Source organism: Protopterus annectens, chromosome 2.part0 (genome assembly GCF_019279795.1).
Source record: "Protopterus annectens isolate FY-2018-M chromosome 2.part0, PAN1.0, whole genome shotgun sequence".
NCBI lineage: Eukaryota > Metazoa > Chordata > Ceratodontiformes > Protopteridae > Protopterus > Protopterus annectens.
The window spans coordinates 888656673-888675586 of record NC_056728.1 but is presented as its reverse complement, the minus strand read 5'-3'; the positions used below and the strand labels follow the sequence as shown (position 1 = coordinate 888675586).

Here is an 18914-nt window from a genome sequence, read left to right as displayed (position 1 = left end):
TTTTGGTGTGGGTTTTTGGTGCAAACCTTCCTCTCTTCCCTTCCCTCTTAGTAATACATTAATGCTGATTTTATTCGAGTAAAGAGGATGGAGTAATAGGGATTTGGGTTTGCATCTCTCTTTTCTACTTTTCCTTCCTTGTGCTGGTTGGAAGATATTGCAGTTCTGGACATGAGTGTTGGTAGGTAGTACACCGCTTCAAGGTTTGATCTGGTAAATTGTAGGCAGTGGTCAGTTTATTGCTGCTTTTATTTGCACTGGTGTTGGATAAATGTTCCCAACAGGAACTGCTATCTTTATTTAATATCTGTAATACTCTTGGGTGTTCACTTAATTGGTTATTTGCTGTTTAATGTAAGACTTGTGCTAAAATGTTTAATAAACTTGTCACAATGGCAGGTTTGGTGTCTTTGTGTCTAACAGGGGTATATGGAATAATGTTCTGAGATGACAGTACCTTAGAGAAAAAGGGGACGTCTGTTTTTGTAGTGAAACCATATATTCCCTTTATCTCCATGGTAGTGTAATATTGGTGTTAGTATATTTTGTAAGAGGGGGTGTGGGGCAAACCTCCCACATCAAGAAGGGATGTAGCCCTCTGTAAAAATGTATGTACAACAGCAAAACTATACTCTATTTATCTTTGTACTGTCCTACAGGTGTATTAAGTCAGTGTGATGTGCTTTGTAGTTTAATGCAATAAAATGTACTCACTTGTATTAACATTTAGTAATATGTTTAAGTCCAAGTCTGGAATTATATAAACAATGGACTGTGTATTTATCATTAAGTATATCTCATTTTGTTCAGCTCCATACACGGACCTCTTGATAATTTCAACCCTTGATAAACTGTGTTTCATTAATCAGTATTATGCCTCTGAAAATTCACTTTAACAGTCTGGCAGTCTGACACAAATCATGACTCCAACAAAAACAGCAGGATATTATTCCAAATGTTTACATCGCATTGTAATGTAGTAGTGCCTTTGTCTCAATAGCAGCAAAGGTGAATAATAGACAAACATATGTTAACAACAACGTGCCCTTTTAATATACATAAACAAAAGTTGAAAACAACAAAAAGGTATGGCTTTTGTAAAATTAAAGCATAAAAATACAACTTACAAAACATGGTAGAACAAGTTTTGAAAAAAAAAAACATCAAGTAGTATTGATTAAATAATGTTCTCAGAAATTACAGAAAAATCTCGAACGCCACGAAAAGTACTTAAAAAGTTACACCACAAGGAGATTCTGGGTGAAAGCAGTAATGTAATTAATTGATATGGTTAATCTTCTTCTTCTGGCTTTTCCTGGTTAGGGGTCGCCACAGCGGATCATCTGTCCGCTCATGATTGGCAGTGGAGTTTTGCAGTGTCGAGTTTCCAGCCTGGCACCCAACCTTCCACAGAAGGCACACACACATGCATGCACTCACGCCTAGGGCCAATTTAGAGTGTCCAATCCATCTACAGCATGTCTTTGGGAAGAAACCGGAGCACCCAGATGAAACCCACGGGAACACAGGGAGGACATGCAGACTCCGCACAGAAGGCACCCCAGACGAAGATCGAACCGGAGAGCATCTTGCTTTGAGGCGGGCAATGTTAACCTCTGCACCATCGTGGCCACCCAATTGATATGGTTAATGTACTTCATAATTTGAGGATCTTCCCTTGAAAAGGGCAGCATCATGTAATCACTGCTGTGGTGTGTATGGTTGAGCACTAATCTGACCTTTTCTCTTCTGCTTCTGATAACCGATACTTGACCACTAATCACTCTTGTTGCCTTATTTGCTTTAGTTGACTTTCCTCAGAGAAGCCTCATGCAAATGCTTTTCTGCTGGCTATATTACTTAATTGGTCTTCCATATTTTGTTTTCACTCTTGACTGTTACGTTGTGTACAGACATGTATTTCTGTACATATTTTAAGTATAACTTGTAATTCTATAGTTATTTAAAAACTGTTTGCAAAAATGTCATGTATATCAAATGGACAGCTTTTTTATTATTATTTTTTCTGGTCTATTATTGTACTCTCCTGGTCTGAGTGTGAAGCTGATTCATTAGCTCATTGCTGTACTCAGACATACAAATACAAATACATGACTGGGTGATATGGGTTTACTAATAGCAACTGAGTCCCAGATGACCATTGCCATGAAGCCAGGGACATAGCTGTCTTGTAGCTTGCATGGCTGCCACTCACACTTGGACCTGACTACACATTTGGGCCAGTTGCAGCAGCGATATGGGGAGAGTGGAGTTGCAGCACCTCCCCCAAATACAGTAGCTGAGTTTGAGCAATGCTAGGAAGGGAGTGTGAGAGGATGGGAGTGCAGGGTGGGCGTTTTCATCAGTGAATAGGTGCGGAATATGTGTAAGGGAGTGGGAAGGCATTTTTGGGGGTTACAGTCTGAGGAACTTGAGTCAGGGAGTAGGAAGGGAGTTTTAGCTTTAGGGAGTGATTGGGGACTTTAGGGTTAGGGAGTGGAAAGGGAGCACTACGGATCTGGTTAGGGACCAAGGCGGAGTTTTAGGGTTGGACTTAGGATTTTAATAGGGCTGTATTTTTCAGTAGGGTCATGTGGCAGGAGGGCTAGGTGATTAAGAAGGACTGGGCTAGCGTGATTTGGGGCACTTGCCATTTAGAGCAAGTGGCAGTGAACATGTGTGTTGTGAGTGACTAGTAAACTCCCAAAAAAGTAACAGAAAGAGTATGTGAAGTGTCATAGCAAAACACATTTCCCTTCAAGTAAGGACCTCCAGAATACACACATCTCACCAATGTGTCCTTAAAATGAAACCTAGAGAAAAGGCATGACTCAGAAGCATGATCCACATGCTGTACTGGCAGCCTGTAGAAAATTCTGAGCAAAGGCATGCATGTAAAACAATGACCTGTGACAGGGACACTGAAGAACCTGCTCTACAGATGGTAAAATAATGGTGCTGTCATATAATTTATTTTAGTAATATCATGTTGCTTTTGTATGAAATTATGTGTTTCAGAGATGTCTGATATGGTGTTTCAGGCCCATAAAATGGAGATAAACAGGGTGCTGCAATTCATCGAAAGCTCTGTGAAGATGAACTAAGTATCTCTCATAATCACAAGAATGAGGGCATTACCAAAACAACCTGTGTTACTGGTTGCATGAAGATAAAGATACAGTATGATACACTGACTGCAAAGAAACAACATTATAGCTACTGTTATGGAATAGCTAACATGGATGCCCTATATTTCTGCAGACCAGGATCATGACAGTGGTTTGCATTATAATAAAAGTTACTTTCCAGTAGCCATCTAAAGACACCATGGACATGTCAGTTTTCTGCATTTAGAATCCTTGTCTTTTTCCTAAGATGGATAGTAACTTGTGTAGGAAATATGCCTGGCACCATACCTCTCAACTGTACAGATTTTCACAGAATGTCCAGATTTTGCCTCAAAATTTCAGTCTGTTCATCATAAAATTTGTCTTTTTCTAGTAAATCACTGGGATGATCTAAGGAATGAAGTTGCTAAATAATGGCATGCATTTGGGTTTCAGACTTCATATCCTTTAGAAAATGCATTTTAATACAAACCCAATTATTCTAGCTACTTTCTAACTTTATAAGAGCAATATTTAAAATGTCACTATTTTTGGGCCTTTGTCCCCCCACTGTCACGAACAGTACTTTTCTGCAGTAGTAATATTTAACTAATACATAAAAACATAGTTCGCACATTTGTACTATACCAATGTCTACAACAGGCATGGCATCAACACAGAAACTGATGTGTGGAGCAGACTGGGAAAGTACCATCATTCCACTACAAATGAATAAGTATAGACCATACAAGGAACCACATCAGTGGCTTTCACCATGAAACCTTTAAATGCCAAACCGCAGATGTGCATACCTTCGTTAGAGTCCAGCAATAGTGTACTTCTGCACAGTGACATAGCAATTGTACTTTATGTGGGTATCACTACAAAGTGTATGGATCTGCCTCATCATTTACAGACCACAACTTGCATAATGATGACATATATATTAATAGTTTAATGCACAGCAGTGCATCAGAACCATGCTGTCTTGTACCCATAGCTGTCAATAGGGGCAACTGCCCAGTTCCTGCAGGAGGGGCATACCTACATCAAAACTCCCTCCCCCTTTATCTAGGGTGATGGTAAACTGGGTCGGATATGTTGGCTTGAAACTTTACTTGAGTAACCTGATTTCTTGAATTTTCTTGCAAGATTTAATTCACATTTCACTCACCATCTTGATGCAGTCAAATGATATGTGGCAATAACCATCCATGGCAGTGACCCTGTGCAGAACCTGTACGCACCGGTTACACTTTGCATCTGTATTGTGTGACGTCCCAGAAGGAAAGCCCTATCTGAGTTATTGACACTGAATTGTACCTTTGTCATCCATGTTCCAGCCATGTGACTTTTATGAAACTGAGTAATGGACTGAGGAGTATTAGTAAGGCTGAGATTGATGCACAGAAGTGTGACAGATAGAGAGAAGGAATGTAACATACTAGAAGTACATGGCATGGTACCCCAAAACAAAGTGTCAGAATAACAATATCAAACCATTTATCTTACTTCACTTCTGCAAGGTCACTTGCCTATGGCAAAAGTTACCCTGGTGAAATAAGCATCTCTTGTTTTAATTGAATTGTATTGAAGCCCTGATATATATATATATATATATATATATATATATATATATATATATATATATATATATATATATATATATATATATATGTATTAATTCTAGACTGTACTGCACAACATGGAATAGGATAAGTGCTATTTCATAAAGTGAGAGGTCACAGCATCCTGCACATTAAAGTTCTGTATGCAGAGGAGACAGTAACATGCAGCTCTGTTGATTCTGAGTGTTGTATTATGACAACATACAGGGTGCATCTATGTCAGGAGGGACACTGCATAAAATGCTTTCATTTCCATGCACAGTCCTAGCTGTCCTTTTCATCTATGGGAAGATCCAGTGATCTACTCTAAAGGATCCAGGACTGCCTTGGGCACTTGATGCTGACATGTCGAGCTATAGGTGTCATGCAACAGTGGCTGGCAGATAGTACTGGAGACTAGTTTCCACCATACACTGTCACACACCTCAGTCACTGAACTTACATGTGCAGCCTGTGCCCTTGACAACTTGCTTTGCTATGGACATGTGGTTATACAGCTGTATGGATCTGTGTGTGTGACTGATAGTTTGTTTAACCTGATGACAATATGATTGACTTCAACAATTGGTTAAGCTTCTGGTGTCATTCTAAGGGGATCCAGTATCTGTCTTATTGGGATGACATGGTCGACAGACCACAATGCTTTCACACAGATGGCCTGTACCTGTCGCCCCTGGGATACTGGCTAAGGCTCTTGCTGCCCCTATAGTGCCTTTTTTTGGCAGGTTTCAAATACAAATTCACCACCATAACAGGAACAGGCAAGCAAAAACTGAGGGTGATGCTACTCAATGCTAGAAGTCTAAATCTCAAAATGCACTCACTCGAGGCACTCCTTAAAGTGGAGAACATCGACGTCTGTGCAGTGACTGAGACCTGGTTCAAGGCTCCAGAGAGCACCCCTACACTACCAGGCTATAACTCATACCACACTTTTTGGCCATGTAACCTGGACCGAAACACCGAAGGTGGAGGTGTCCATATTCAATAAAGATATCCACACCTCCAGGCTAGTTGCTCAGCATAATGCATCCGAGGTTATCCAAGTGCAACTAACTCTGGGCAAAACTGCAATCCAAATTGTAGCTTGCTACAGATCACCCACCATGCCCCAGGATTCCCAGTCCTCTTTTCTTGATGTACTGGAAAATATTAGGGTTCAACTGAACACCCTAATAATGGGTGACTTCAATTATCCCACCATTAACTGGGAAAACTACTCATGTACCAACTCCTTAGCTCAGCACTTTCTGGAATTCATAAACTCCAATGCCCTAGATCAACTTATCTACACCCCCACCAGGGGCAACAATATCCTAGATCTAGTCATTACCAACATGAGTGACCAGTGTTCAACACCTGAAGTCAACTCCTCATTGGTCTGATTCGACCATAAGCTTATCACCCTTGATATCCACATCCCACCCCCACCCCCCCATTAAGAAAACCACAGTAAAACATTTCTCCAAAGCCAATTTCATGCTTCTTAAGACAGAAGTGGTGAACTTCATGACACCCATGCAGATGAGCAATACAGTTACAACTGCTGAATCCTACACAAATGCACTCTATAACCACTTACACGAGTGCATGGATCGCGCTATCCCAAGACGCTATTTTCCAAAAAAAGGAAGCCAATCTGGTGGTCTCCTGCCATAAACAAACTGTACAACAGAAGGGAGAAGCTGTTGCAAAAGAGAGTAAAATCCCATGAGTGGAGGAGCTCCCTGGTCAGCCTCAGTAAGAAGCTGAGATCCTTTGTAAGATCCTCCAAAGTTAGCTACGAAAACAAAATTGCCACTAAATTCAAGGACAACAACAAAGCGTTCTATAGCTATGTCAAGAATGTAGATGGCAACACCCAGATCTGCCCTGAGTTACAGCACAATGACACGAAAAATTACAAAACCAACTGATATTGCCAACATCCTGGCAGATAGGTTCAGTGCTAACTTTACCCCCTCTCACCCCCTAAAGGGCTCATATCTGTACAGGTAGAATGCAGAGTCCCTGTAATCACAACTACGCAGGTAAAAGCTGCACTCTCTAAAGCCAAAAACACAGCATCCATGGGACCGGACAACATCCCAGGCTGCGTTTTACATGAACTTCAGAACAAACTGGCTCCCCACTTAAGCACCATGTTCAATAATAGCCTCGCATCAGGCTTTGTGCCTACTGAATGGTGCACAGCAACAGTTATCCCACTCCACAAAGGGGAAGCCACCACTGATCCCAGAACCTATCGACCTATTAGCCTGATGAGCCTGGTCTGCAAGGCAATGGAACGTATCATCAATGGAACTCATAAACAAAGACATTGGTAACCTCCAAACTCTGGATCTCATCCAGTTCAGGTTTGTGAAAGGCAGATCATGCCTTCTGAACCTGATCGACTTCTTTGAGGCAGTCACCAAAGCCGTGGATGAGAGTAAGGTGGTTCACACAGCCTATCTTGACCTCACCAAGGCTTTGGACACCATCCCCCATTCTGGAATTATAGCTAAACTCACTAAACTAAGTATAAATCCCAACATCACAAGATGGGTTGCCAACTGGCTCACTGACAGAACCCACACTATAAAAGTTGCAGACTCCAAATCTGACCTCAAACAATGACAGGTGGAGTACCACAGGGTTCCGCCTGGGACCTCTCCTGTTTGGTATCTACTTCTCTGAAGTACAGGTTAACACAGAAGGCCTCTGGCTAATAAAGTTTGCAGAAGACTGCAAACTAGGAGCCATAGTCAAGTCCCCAAATGATGTGGACATGCTACAGAAGGGCCTCACTGAGACAGATGCCTAGTGTCAGAGCCATGGCCTCAAGCTCAATGCCAAAAAGTGCAGCGTCATCCCCTTTGGTAAAAACTCTGTACCCATGAACTACCACATAGGCAGCAATCTACTTAACACACTGAATGTGTGATAAGTGACCTTGGGACCCAGGTGGATAGTAGTCTCTGCTTTGATAGTCACATTGCCACAGTAGTCAAGAAATCCTTCTACATGGTACACCTCATCATAAAAGGGTTCTCATCCAGGAAAAAAGAGGTCATTGTTCCCCTCTACTCATCACTCATTAGACCCATTATAGAGTACAACGCTCCTTTTGGAATATACCTCACAAGACATCTGCAGCATGTGGAAAGGCCACAGAAGTACCTCACAAAGAGGATTACTGGCCTCAAACAAATGCCCTACACTGACCGCCACAAAAATCTCCAGCTTTACTCCGTAGCATATCACCTACTCCTAGGTGATCTCTGACTAACATATAAAGCTATGTCAAACCCAGAGCTGTTGGACATGCTACACCTAAAGAAATCCCAACCCCTCTGAACTACACTCTCTAGGGACCTAAACCTTGTCACCACAATAAACAGGACATGCTGGAGGGATAGATTCCTGTCCCAGAGACTTCCTATACTCTGGAACAAGCTGCCCATCTATGTCAAGCAAAGCTCTTCATTAGCACTCTTCAAGAAAAATCTTGACGAGTGGATGGGAAATAGGAAATACACCACAGGGATCAACTTCTGTGTCTCTGCCGGACAGTGGCACAGGAAAATAACTTTCTTGGGTGGCGTAAGCTATGGAACCTTGCTGGTTAGGCTTACGTAGGCTCTTGGGCTGATAGTCTAGTACCTACCTATGAACCTGTGAACCTATGTCTCATGTATTCTCCAACTACAAAGAGGCACTAGCCCTGTAACAGTAAACATGCAAGGAATTGTCTTGCATATGCTATTCTATATCTAGAATCATGCTTAATAGATTATCATGTATTGTGCATTGTACATAAACCTACAGCACTACAGAAAATTGTACACACATTGTGCAAGAAATGTGTGCAAATACCATAATACATAATGCAAGCATAGGTGTACAGATGGTATTCCAAATATGCAATAAATCCACAGCACTATTACTGACATCATCATCTGTTAATAGCTGACACTGTGAAGAATTCAGGTATTTGTGCACACATTTAGACCATCATATTTGTTGTCATCTCACCTACATTTGTATACATGGACAGATAAACTTGTGTTTCTGTAAGGAGTGTTAGAAATATATGATAATCTGTGGAGACGCATCACCAAGAAAGGTAGCCCCTCCATTCTTCAGTATGAAGACAGGCAATGAGGGAGAGAGAGAGAGAGAGAGAGAGAGAGAGGGAGGGAGAAAGAGAGAAAAACAGTCCCTATTCATAGAATGATGATGGAAACCTGCCTCAATTGTTTGATGTGAGGATTATAATTCAACCATATCCAGATCTGTTGACTGATAGTGGCCCCCCTCACACAGGCTACTGAGCTGCTGTACTCAGTGACTGTGAGTTGTGCCTATGGACATCTGTTTGGGATGAGTGGCTTTGGCAATGCTAAGTAGTCTGGTAGCTTTGCAGCTGCAGACATGCCTCTGAGCATGTGTCAGCTTATAAAATGTAACAGTCACCACATGCAGTCCACCTTTCATGCACACAGGCAACAAAGGTACACGCATAGACACACACACACACACACACACACACACACACACACACACACACACACACACACACACTCCCGTTTCAACAGTAACTGAAAACAAAAAAAAAAATACAGCACCTGTTCTTCTAAAGCATCCCTGAACTGCAGTCCGTTGTTTGATGAACAGTGCTTTGTAATACTGACATTGTGTTAAAGTGTAGTTTTGGTTTATTGGAGTTGGCTAAGTAGTGTTTGGTAAACTGTAATTTTGTTGAAAAAAAGTAAACCCCATTTTTTATACACAGTGTGTGTTTATATATATATATATATATATATATATATATATATATATATATATATATAATATGTGGGGGGGTTGGTTTGGTAACTAAAGTTAGTTTGCATATGACTATGCCAGTGTGGTGTGGCGTTCTTTGTCTCCTTTATCTATTTCTCTTACATGTATTGCTTTTTATATGTCTACTTGTTGGTGTTTGAGTTTGTTCTAGAAGATTGAAAGTAAAGAAATGATTTTTAGATGTTTTATTTAATTTTATGCTTGTTGGGAAAATTGTTAAACAGCAGGTTGCACAATAATGTTTCAGTTTACTTGATTGATTGACTAATTAAAGAAGTGTTTTAATTGGTTGTTCACTGTTTAAAAGGAAAGCATGTTGTTTTACTAATTGTTCTGAAGAAGTCTTTTAGTAAGACAAAAGTGCAGATTAAAGTTTTTAATGTTAAACATCCTGAATCCTGTTTACTGCAAGCCTTGGTGGATTTATTATCCACTTAATAATATGACAAGGAAAGTCAGATAGTCAAAAGAATTCAATAAAAATGCAAGAAAATGAGAATGAATGTAGGAAGAAAGAAATTAAAAAGGTAGGAAAAGCTAACCAAGTGTAATAAAGCATTTAAATAGATGATATAAAGGGAGCATCCACTGTGCATGGCAATAAAAGGCTACATTGTGTAAAACAATCAAAAAATTTTAATATGTTTAACACATTAAAACAAACTGAAAGGTGCTTCACAGATTACTTTCCACTTCATCAGACCATGAGCTAATGTATTAGTGTAATGGTTTTCTTTTTGAACCTTTTCTGGTTTTCCTCTTTTATTGGGTACATGACTTTGTTGGTGGCAAGGTATGAGTAGTAATTCTGAATTATTTTACTGCTTGTGCAATATGAAATGTAAATATGTTTCATAGTTTCATAGTATAGTACTAGGCTATCTGCCCTGGGGCATTTGTAAGCCTAGCCATAGTGATGTGGCTTTTGCCACCCCATGAAATGGTACAAAAAATGTACAGAATAAATTTAGAATACTGTGCCTCTGTCTAGTAGTGACACAATGAAGGTCCCCTCATATAATAGAATTAGTTTACTGTGCCCCTGTCTAGCAGTGACACAGATGTGACCCTGGGGTAAACTTACGATCTCCCATCCACTCATCAAGATTTCTCTTGAAGAGAGTCAGTGAGGGGCTCTGCCTAATACAAACTGGGATCTTGTTCCAAAGCATGGGAAGCCTCTGGGTTATGAATCTATCCCTCCAGCATGTCCTATTCATACTTGTGCCGAGGTTTAAGTCTTTAGCTCTCGTGGTCCTGATGGATTTGGATTTTTTGAGGTGGAACATGTCCATCAGATCCTGATTGGACATGGCCTTGTACGTCAGGCATAGATCACCTCTGAGCAGGCGGTATGCTACTGAATAGAGCTGAAGTTTCTTTAGTCTGGCAGAATAAGACATATGTTGGAGACCCTTGATCTTCTTGGTGAGGTACTTTTGTGGTCTCTCCAGCTGTTGCAAATGCCGGGTGAGGTACATACCAAATGGGGCATTGTACTCAATCATGGGTCTGATGAGGGAGGAGTATAGGGGTACAATGACATCCTTGGATCCGGATGTGAATCCCTTCATGATGAGGTAGGCATGGTAGAATGTTTTTCTAATCACTTTGGCAACGTGGGTGTCAAATGAGAGGTCGCTGTCGACTTGGGTCCCTAGGTCTCTGATTACTTTTTCCGTACTCAGTGGGTTGCTGTCTATGTGATAATTTGTGGGTATAGTGATTATGTACTTACATGTCTGGTAGTTTTGCATTACAAGTTTTAGATTTAATGTGCATTTAGGACAGGGAGCTCTTTTGGTAGATGGTAAGGGTGTTTTACACTTTTGCTTTTCCAATATAGTTTTATTACTTTTATCATTAGTTTTAGTAGTGGTAGTAGATATATTGGATTTACTTTGTCAGGGTGGATCCCTTCATTTCTGCTTTATATGGAGATTGGGTGAGTTCATTTTTCCACTCTTTATTTGTTTTATGTCATTCCAGTTCTTGTAAAGTTTCCCATAACATCTTGAAGAAAGCAATGTTGGTTACTAGAGTAATCCAAGTGTGGTCACATGAAATACTGATAGCATTGTTGCAGCACTGAGTTAGAACCCTGTCTCTTGACTGACACAAAAACGAACAATGGATGTAGTTAATTATTTGGTTTCAGTTCAGTAAGGAATGTAGTATGTAGGCCCTCTTTGATGGAGTAGCAAATGGATTCTTTCCACGCTGTTAGAACTGAGGTATTCTGTTGTTCTGGGAGAAATTTACTGGAAGCTCCATCTCCATAACATTTTGGAAGTGGTAGGGAGAATTCATGCAATTATTTATTTACTTTTTTTGTCTTTTAGACAGTTATTAACTTGGTAAGTACAAAGGTCCAAAGATCCTTTTCATGCATGACTCAGGACAAATGTAAAAACAAAGATTTGAAGCAATCTTTGAAAATAAATATGTTTTGAGATAGGTGTACACTATTTTATATATATATATCCTGTCTACCCTTCTCTATGCCTCCCCCCTTTTCACTAACTTGAATAAAACCACTCTTAGCAAACTCACTAGGTGTTGCAACCATATTGCTAGATTTGCTACATGTATGACCTTTAGGACTCACCACTTTCTCAACTTAGCTCAACTAGGTTGGCTTGAATGGACTGGTATTCTCCAATACAACCAACTTATAATAGCCCATAAAGTTCTAAACCACCCCGATAAGACACCAGCACTAAACAAGATCATTAATTCCTACAGCAACCTGAGGTCACTGCACTCTGCTAACAAATTGTTTGTTCAAACAATCAAAAGCATAAATGTGGCTGATGACTCTCTATTTGCCAACTCTGTAGGCAAAACTTGAAACTCTCTACCTGCTGAACTTACTCTCCAGCCCCCTCTAACCCAGTTCAAACAAGGCCTCAAACTACACTTTCAAGTGGACTGGCAATGTCCCTGTTCAAAACCTGACTGACACCCACCCCCTGGTATTGGATATCTTGCCTAGTTAAATCTGTCATTTTACTGTAAAATGTATATGACTTTGCTTTATGGCATATCTAGAGCTTGTTAAAGGATAAATTCCTTATCTGTGTGAAACCCTGTGTGAAACTCTTAGTTGCCTATACTAATTGTGTCAACCATATTCTATAAATGTTTGTAATCATACCGAAGACTGTAAACTATGTTAATTTGTAAGTGTTACTAATGTAAGCTACTAACGTGGAGCTTTTCCCCCCATGCCTCCACTGAAAATGGACATATATCCAGTTGGACCATGCCAGTAAACAAATGAAAAATAAAAATAAATAAAGTAAATAAATATTTGCCTTAACCAAGAGCAAGAATCTTAACACATCATCTAGTGTGTCTGAGTTAGCTGAAGTAAGGGAAGTCATTTGTCATGTGACATCCGTGTAAATCGTGACCTTTGCTAATGTATCAGTAAAATACAGCTCAGTGGTATCCATTCAAAATGTGAAGGAGAATAATAGGCTGTGCCATAGTCAGCTGTCAGAGCAGTCTCTGTGCATTACCTTTGACTAAAGTAACAGGTGCATGAATGGTTACATCCAAATCGCAAGGAGGACCATGGTTAAGATGTTCTACTATCAAAGCAAATGAATTCAGTGTATGCTGATGTGATAGAGTGGCTTTTATTTATGACTATTTTAGTTGTGCTTGCTTCCATGTGAAACTGACACAGGTCAATATCATGGCTCCGGATTGCATGCACTGAAGATGGGATCCTGTTGATATCTGGGACTATACTAATTGTTTGTTATTTTTGGGGGGGCCTGCTAAGAATGCAGCATTTCTAGCTCCAAAGAAAAGGACCACTCTGGTATGGAGTGACATGAATAGAAAGAAAATAAAAAGATGGTTGATGTCAACATTAATTTCATACAGAACAACACACTTTGGTTTACTTATAATTCGTTAATAGGAGACCTCCCTTTTCAATTCTGAAGACTTGATACCTCTCAATGGAAATGCCGTAGTCTCTGATGAAAGGCCTCACTCAAGCTTTGCTAATGTTAGGTACATCTGCTGAATCATCACTTACCCAAACCTTTACTTCTTTCTTACAAAGTTTTTCAGATGCTGTTGATGTTTACATATGTAATCCTCATGGCAATCTTAGTTGTTCAGATGGAAATTTATACAAGGGCATTACCTTAACTTTGTTGGCCATGTTTGGGTGAGGTTAGAACATGTATCTTCTGCCATCAGAAGATGCATGCAGAGAATTATACTGATTTTTGGTAAAATAGTGTATGTTTATATTTATACAAATAATCTGTTTCTGATTATTAATTACTTCTTTTGCTAAAAGTTGTCATACAGATGCAAAGTGGTAAGTAGCAGTAGTGCTAATGGAAGCCTGGCTGATATAAAGGAAGGTTGTATAATGGCAAGTAATGTAAGTACTCAGAGTGGGAGTGTAAATAGAGATATGAGATGAAGAACAGCAGCAGAATCCCTTGGGGATCCACTTCCTTCCTTACAAGCAATGCCTGTTGTATCCACACACACTGTTCAGAATCTTACTACCTTTGTCACTCTTGATTATCTGTACTAGAGGGGTACAGCAGTTTTGTTGTCAGTCAGCTGTATTTATCATTTGTAATCTTTCATAAAAAGGGTTTAATGTGAAACTTGTCCCAAAGAAAGCATGACAGATACTTTTACAAAATCTACACGTGTCCTGTTTCTGTGACACCTTGGAACACTGGCATTGCACTGAAAACACATTTATAAATAAGTTATTTAAGTAAGTACATGACAATGGGAAACTGTATCTTGTATTTGTTTAATGCCTTTCAAACTGTATAACATAATTTCACTTTACTTGTGCATATCTGATAACCAAAACAAAACTTATTTTTTACAAACTGGAATTAAGCTTTCCATCAGAAATTTTGGCACCCACTTCCATTGAAAACATATAAATGGATCTGGGAAGAAGTAGTTTGAAAGCAAGCAGCTTATCTGGTCATCTTATTGTGTTTGTACTAATTTGTAATACCAAAATGTGTTCTTCATTTTAGGGTGTGTTGGAGAGTTTCCTGGGTACTGCGGTCTCTGGGGCTGTCTTCTGTATGTTTGCTGGTCAACCACTCACGATTCTTAGCAGCACTGGCCCTGTTCTAGTTTTTGAGAGGCTTCTTTTTAATTTTAGCAAGTAAGTACACACAAATAGTATTTATTTAGTTCTCATCAAGCAAACCTGTAAAGTTTGCTACAAGATTTCATCAGAATACTGCATCCTTGTCCTGAAACCTGTCTTACTCAGAAGATTTTTGGGAAAGTATAGACTGGGGAAAATTGCATTATGTTATCAGAATAAAATGAAGCTTGCATCATGGCATAATGTTAATTTTAGCCCCTCTGCTGTATAATATATAATGTCTGTTATGATGAAAGGTGCACACTTTGTGACATTGCTGCCTAAAATACAAAGCTGGCATCAAAATATATGTTACTCTTCTATATGTTGTTTTTTTTTTTCTGTTAACCCCATGCCTGCAAAACATTAGCCCACCAATCAGACTAGAGTTTACTTAACTATTGGGGGATCATTCACACAGCCCTTAGGGCTGGTTGTGTCCTCACCAACATCTCTTTGTCTAGCCTAACACTCCCATAGATGCAGGGATGCATAACCCACATCACACAGTGGCCACAGCACCTTCACCTGCACACAGGCATGTTCCCATGCTCATGCTTGGTGAAGGCTACTGACAGTCAGAGGCTTGGCATGCCACACACATATCTCTAGGTCACTGACCTGCTTCCTTCTTACAAAGAATTACTAAAGGTTATGGCCAGCCCCACCATACCGCCCTACCCGGGATGGGCACACTCATTTTCCCTGCCAGCTCTGTCAAGTACCCAAAATGCTAATTGACTCTAGGTCATCTGGACCCTAGCTAGAGCTCTATTCCTTTATGTCATCATAGCTAGCTTACTTAGCTGTATGTGTTAAATGCATTATTGGTGTATACTACATGCAGGCATGAAACATCAGCATATATACTTCTCTAGCTCTGTTGTAGAACACATGTACCAGTGTATTTTCACAGGCTAATCATGCTTTTGTTAAATTTGTTGTGTTCTGAGTACTCGTATGAATGATCAGTTAACGCTAACTTAGCTGGAAAATGCTCATTCTCGTCGTTGAACTTGCTATTTTTCTATTTGTGTTTCCCCATAGGTAACAGAATTTGGCCTTTTTATTGTTTTTTCTTCTTCTCGTGTTATTTACAAAATGACCATCGTGGTAATATGTAGTTCAGTTAATAAGTGAATAAATAACAGACTCTCCCAGCTCCTGCCTACACTCAGATGCTACTTGATAGATCCACAGTAAGGCAGGCTGTTGAAGAATATATATGTACTCATATTCTTTTTAGTTCAGCCAGTAAATCACAGTTGTATCATTCTCTGCCTGAGTCTTTATAAGACTCACTAGCCCTTTTGTAAGAGTCTTTTCCTTGATTCCATGCTTAGAGCTCTGTGTCTCCACATTCTCATATCAAGGCAGAAAGGCTCTAATAACCCTTTGAGCACAAGGTAGCATCTTAGAAGTAGGACAAGGGCAGGAGTACATGACATTCTCAGAGCATACTGTTTTCATGCTTTTGAAAACATGCATTATATGTCTTTTCACAGCTTTGCATCCATTTAATCAGTTGTTTCCAGATGGGTATTAGCAGCTGCACTGGTTTGAAGTAGTGTCCTTGCAGGAGTTATTATGATATGCAACACCCTCAGCTAGAACGCAATACATTAACAATTTATCTGACAGCTAGTGCAGTCTGTTTATTGAGAGAGGACCTACTTAGTTATCTGCAAATCTGGTTTAATCTTTTGTTGACTTTTAAAACTCATATGGATTACCTTTTCTTGCCTATAGCTAATGAAGTTGGGATCAACTGTAAAAACCAATAGATTACTAGATACTGACACCATAAGTGAATTAGGCACAGATATATTGATGGCAGGACTAGAGGGAGGATCACTCCTGCCTCCTTATCATCCAGTGTCAATCATTTATGGAATTGTATGAAAAGAATATTAGAAGGAGATTTGTCAAAAATTATTCCAATTTATTTGTAGCAGACAGTTATTAAAAACTGCAAAACTGAAATTATAGGGAGACTAGCAAGAAAGTAAGAGACAAAGATCAATATTTATATAGATAGACATAAATATTGGGGCTTTCTATCCCTGCAGTATCTGAGCCAGATTATTGCTTTGCCTGCACCCACTTAGCCCATTTGTTCCGCAGTAGTTGGTAATTCGCAAGTAGACAAGATGTCTATGACCCATTTGTTCCGCAGTAGTTGGGAATTCCCAAGTAGACAAGATCTCTATGACCCATTTGTTCCGCAGTAGTTGGGAATTCCCAAGTAGACAAGATGTCTATGACCCATTTGTTCCGCAGTAGTTAGGAATTCCCAAGTAGACAAGATCTCTATGACCCATTTGTTCCTGTCCATTAAACTCCCATGAGCTCATGTTCTCATTAAGAGAGCTAAGTGATAGGGAACAGGCCAACTTTGATGGTCCTGTATGGTTGCCTGCCCTCTCTTGTAGTGGAAAACCCCCTTCACATCTAGTGGCTCATTTGAACTCTGCTGTGGCTACCCTCCTATGGTTCCCCTTGATGCACAGTGCAATTTGCCCATGGTAAACTGGGTTTTATTGATGTCTAGTGCTTTGACTGGGCAATCCACAGCCACCTGTCTCCCCCTAAGATAAACAAAATGAGCTGGCAGCAGATAGTTACTCTCATCCTCCCCTCACAGCTTCTACAGGTATCAAAGTCTGTGCTCAAACTCATGGCACCTGCACTATAGTTAGGGCTTTATCCATCTATGCCATGAAACAGCCCCAGGATGATCATATCTTGAGTTTTGATTTGGCTGTGATAATTTCTGGATGTGAATGTGAATCTGGCATTTTTGTGGTTTTACAGGAAGCCATTAGTTATAAGCAGCTTCTGAACAAGTAATGTTTTTTTGGAGTTAAGCATATTGCAATGAGGAACATGTGCATAAGCTATCATGTCTTTCTCCATGAATGGATATGTTTTGGATGCAGACTAAGGTGAATTTGAGGGGGAGAAAAAAAAATCAAGGACCATAGTTTTAGGCATATGAGTGATAAAATAAGCACAGATAGAATGGAAGATTAAAAGCTGTATATCATTTCATTACAAAAGTGATAGTCTAACTTAATTGGGACATATATTTTACATTGTTGTGAGTCTGTGGCAAATTTTCTGGGGGCTTTGTCCTCAAACCATCCATACAAAGAATTTTGCACTCACATTCCTTTAGTTTTATAATCAGCTCCATTGGAAATACAAATAAGTACATCTGTCCTAATTAATCAAGATTTCTGATGAAACCATTTTTTTGATATAGCAAATGATCCATTCAGTGACATCCTGAGGTGGTATTCTGCAATGGTAGGAGGAGAACTGGGAGATTAGTCACTGACAGATAAGGACTGTTTGTACTATCTGCCAGGGGAAGGGTGGTGTTGGAGCAAATAAGAAGAAGCAATAGTTCTGCTCCACAGGGACTGAAAATGGGAATGAAGATTTGTGATATTATATCCAACAACATACTCAGTAAATTGTTCTATAGCACTATTTGAACATTTTGGATCGAGGGAATGACTATTGATTGACAGTTTGACATGGTGGCTTTATCCCCACCCAGTTTAATTAGAATAACCTATTGCTTTCATTCTGAAAAGGGATTTCTGATTTATTTTTCTATATCATAAATGTTGATATGCTTAATGGTGGTACAGTGATTGTGAACATCTTATTATTGATTATTTAAGGATTACAGGGGTTACTGGGGCTATAGGGGGTTTGCCATTCACCCAAAATTAAATTAAGAATTCATTTTGAATTCTGTTTTCTAAATTTGAGTGACATTTGTCAAGGTATTGTTTTCATCTATTTCATAGACCCACTTTAATTTATTTAGTTTTTTCAAGCAGAGGCATCTTTATTGTAGAAAGACAACATAGATTTGTACATGATGTATTTAATTTTCAAGCCACAGTGTAAAAAGGAAAAACAGAGCAAGGTATGTATAATATATTAATATGCACAATTATCTATTATATAAAAAAGTATATCAGAAATGAAAATATTTCACCAGAGAAAATGCCCCCCGCCCCACCTCTTAGCAGAAGAGTCGCATGAAAGAAAGTCTTTGCCCTTTCTAGATAGCAAAGGCTTGACTGGTGTTTTTCTATTTGATTTTAGTTTCCTGAAGAAAAGCTACCTTGATATTGCATTGGTTAAGTGTGTTAAGAATGGCATTCTCTTTTT

At 39.5% G+C, this 18914-nt stretch overlaps 1 protein-coding gene across 2 annotated transcripts in view; it reads left to right on the top strand.

The window, feature by feature from the left end:
* SLC4A4 (solute carrier family 4 member 4) overlaps positions 1-18914 on the top strand; it is a 1959050-nt gene that overhangs the window by 1610601 nt on the left and 329535 nt on the right. For both annotated transcript variants that reach the window (XM_044061142.1, XM_044061141.1), the window contains one exon: positions 14605-14738. In XM_044061142.1, the coding sequence (XP_043917077.1) occupies positions 14605-14738 (134 nt within the window). The remainder of the gene's footprint in view (positions 1-14604; positions 14739-18914) is intronic.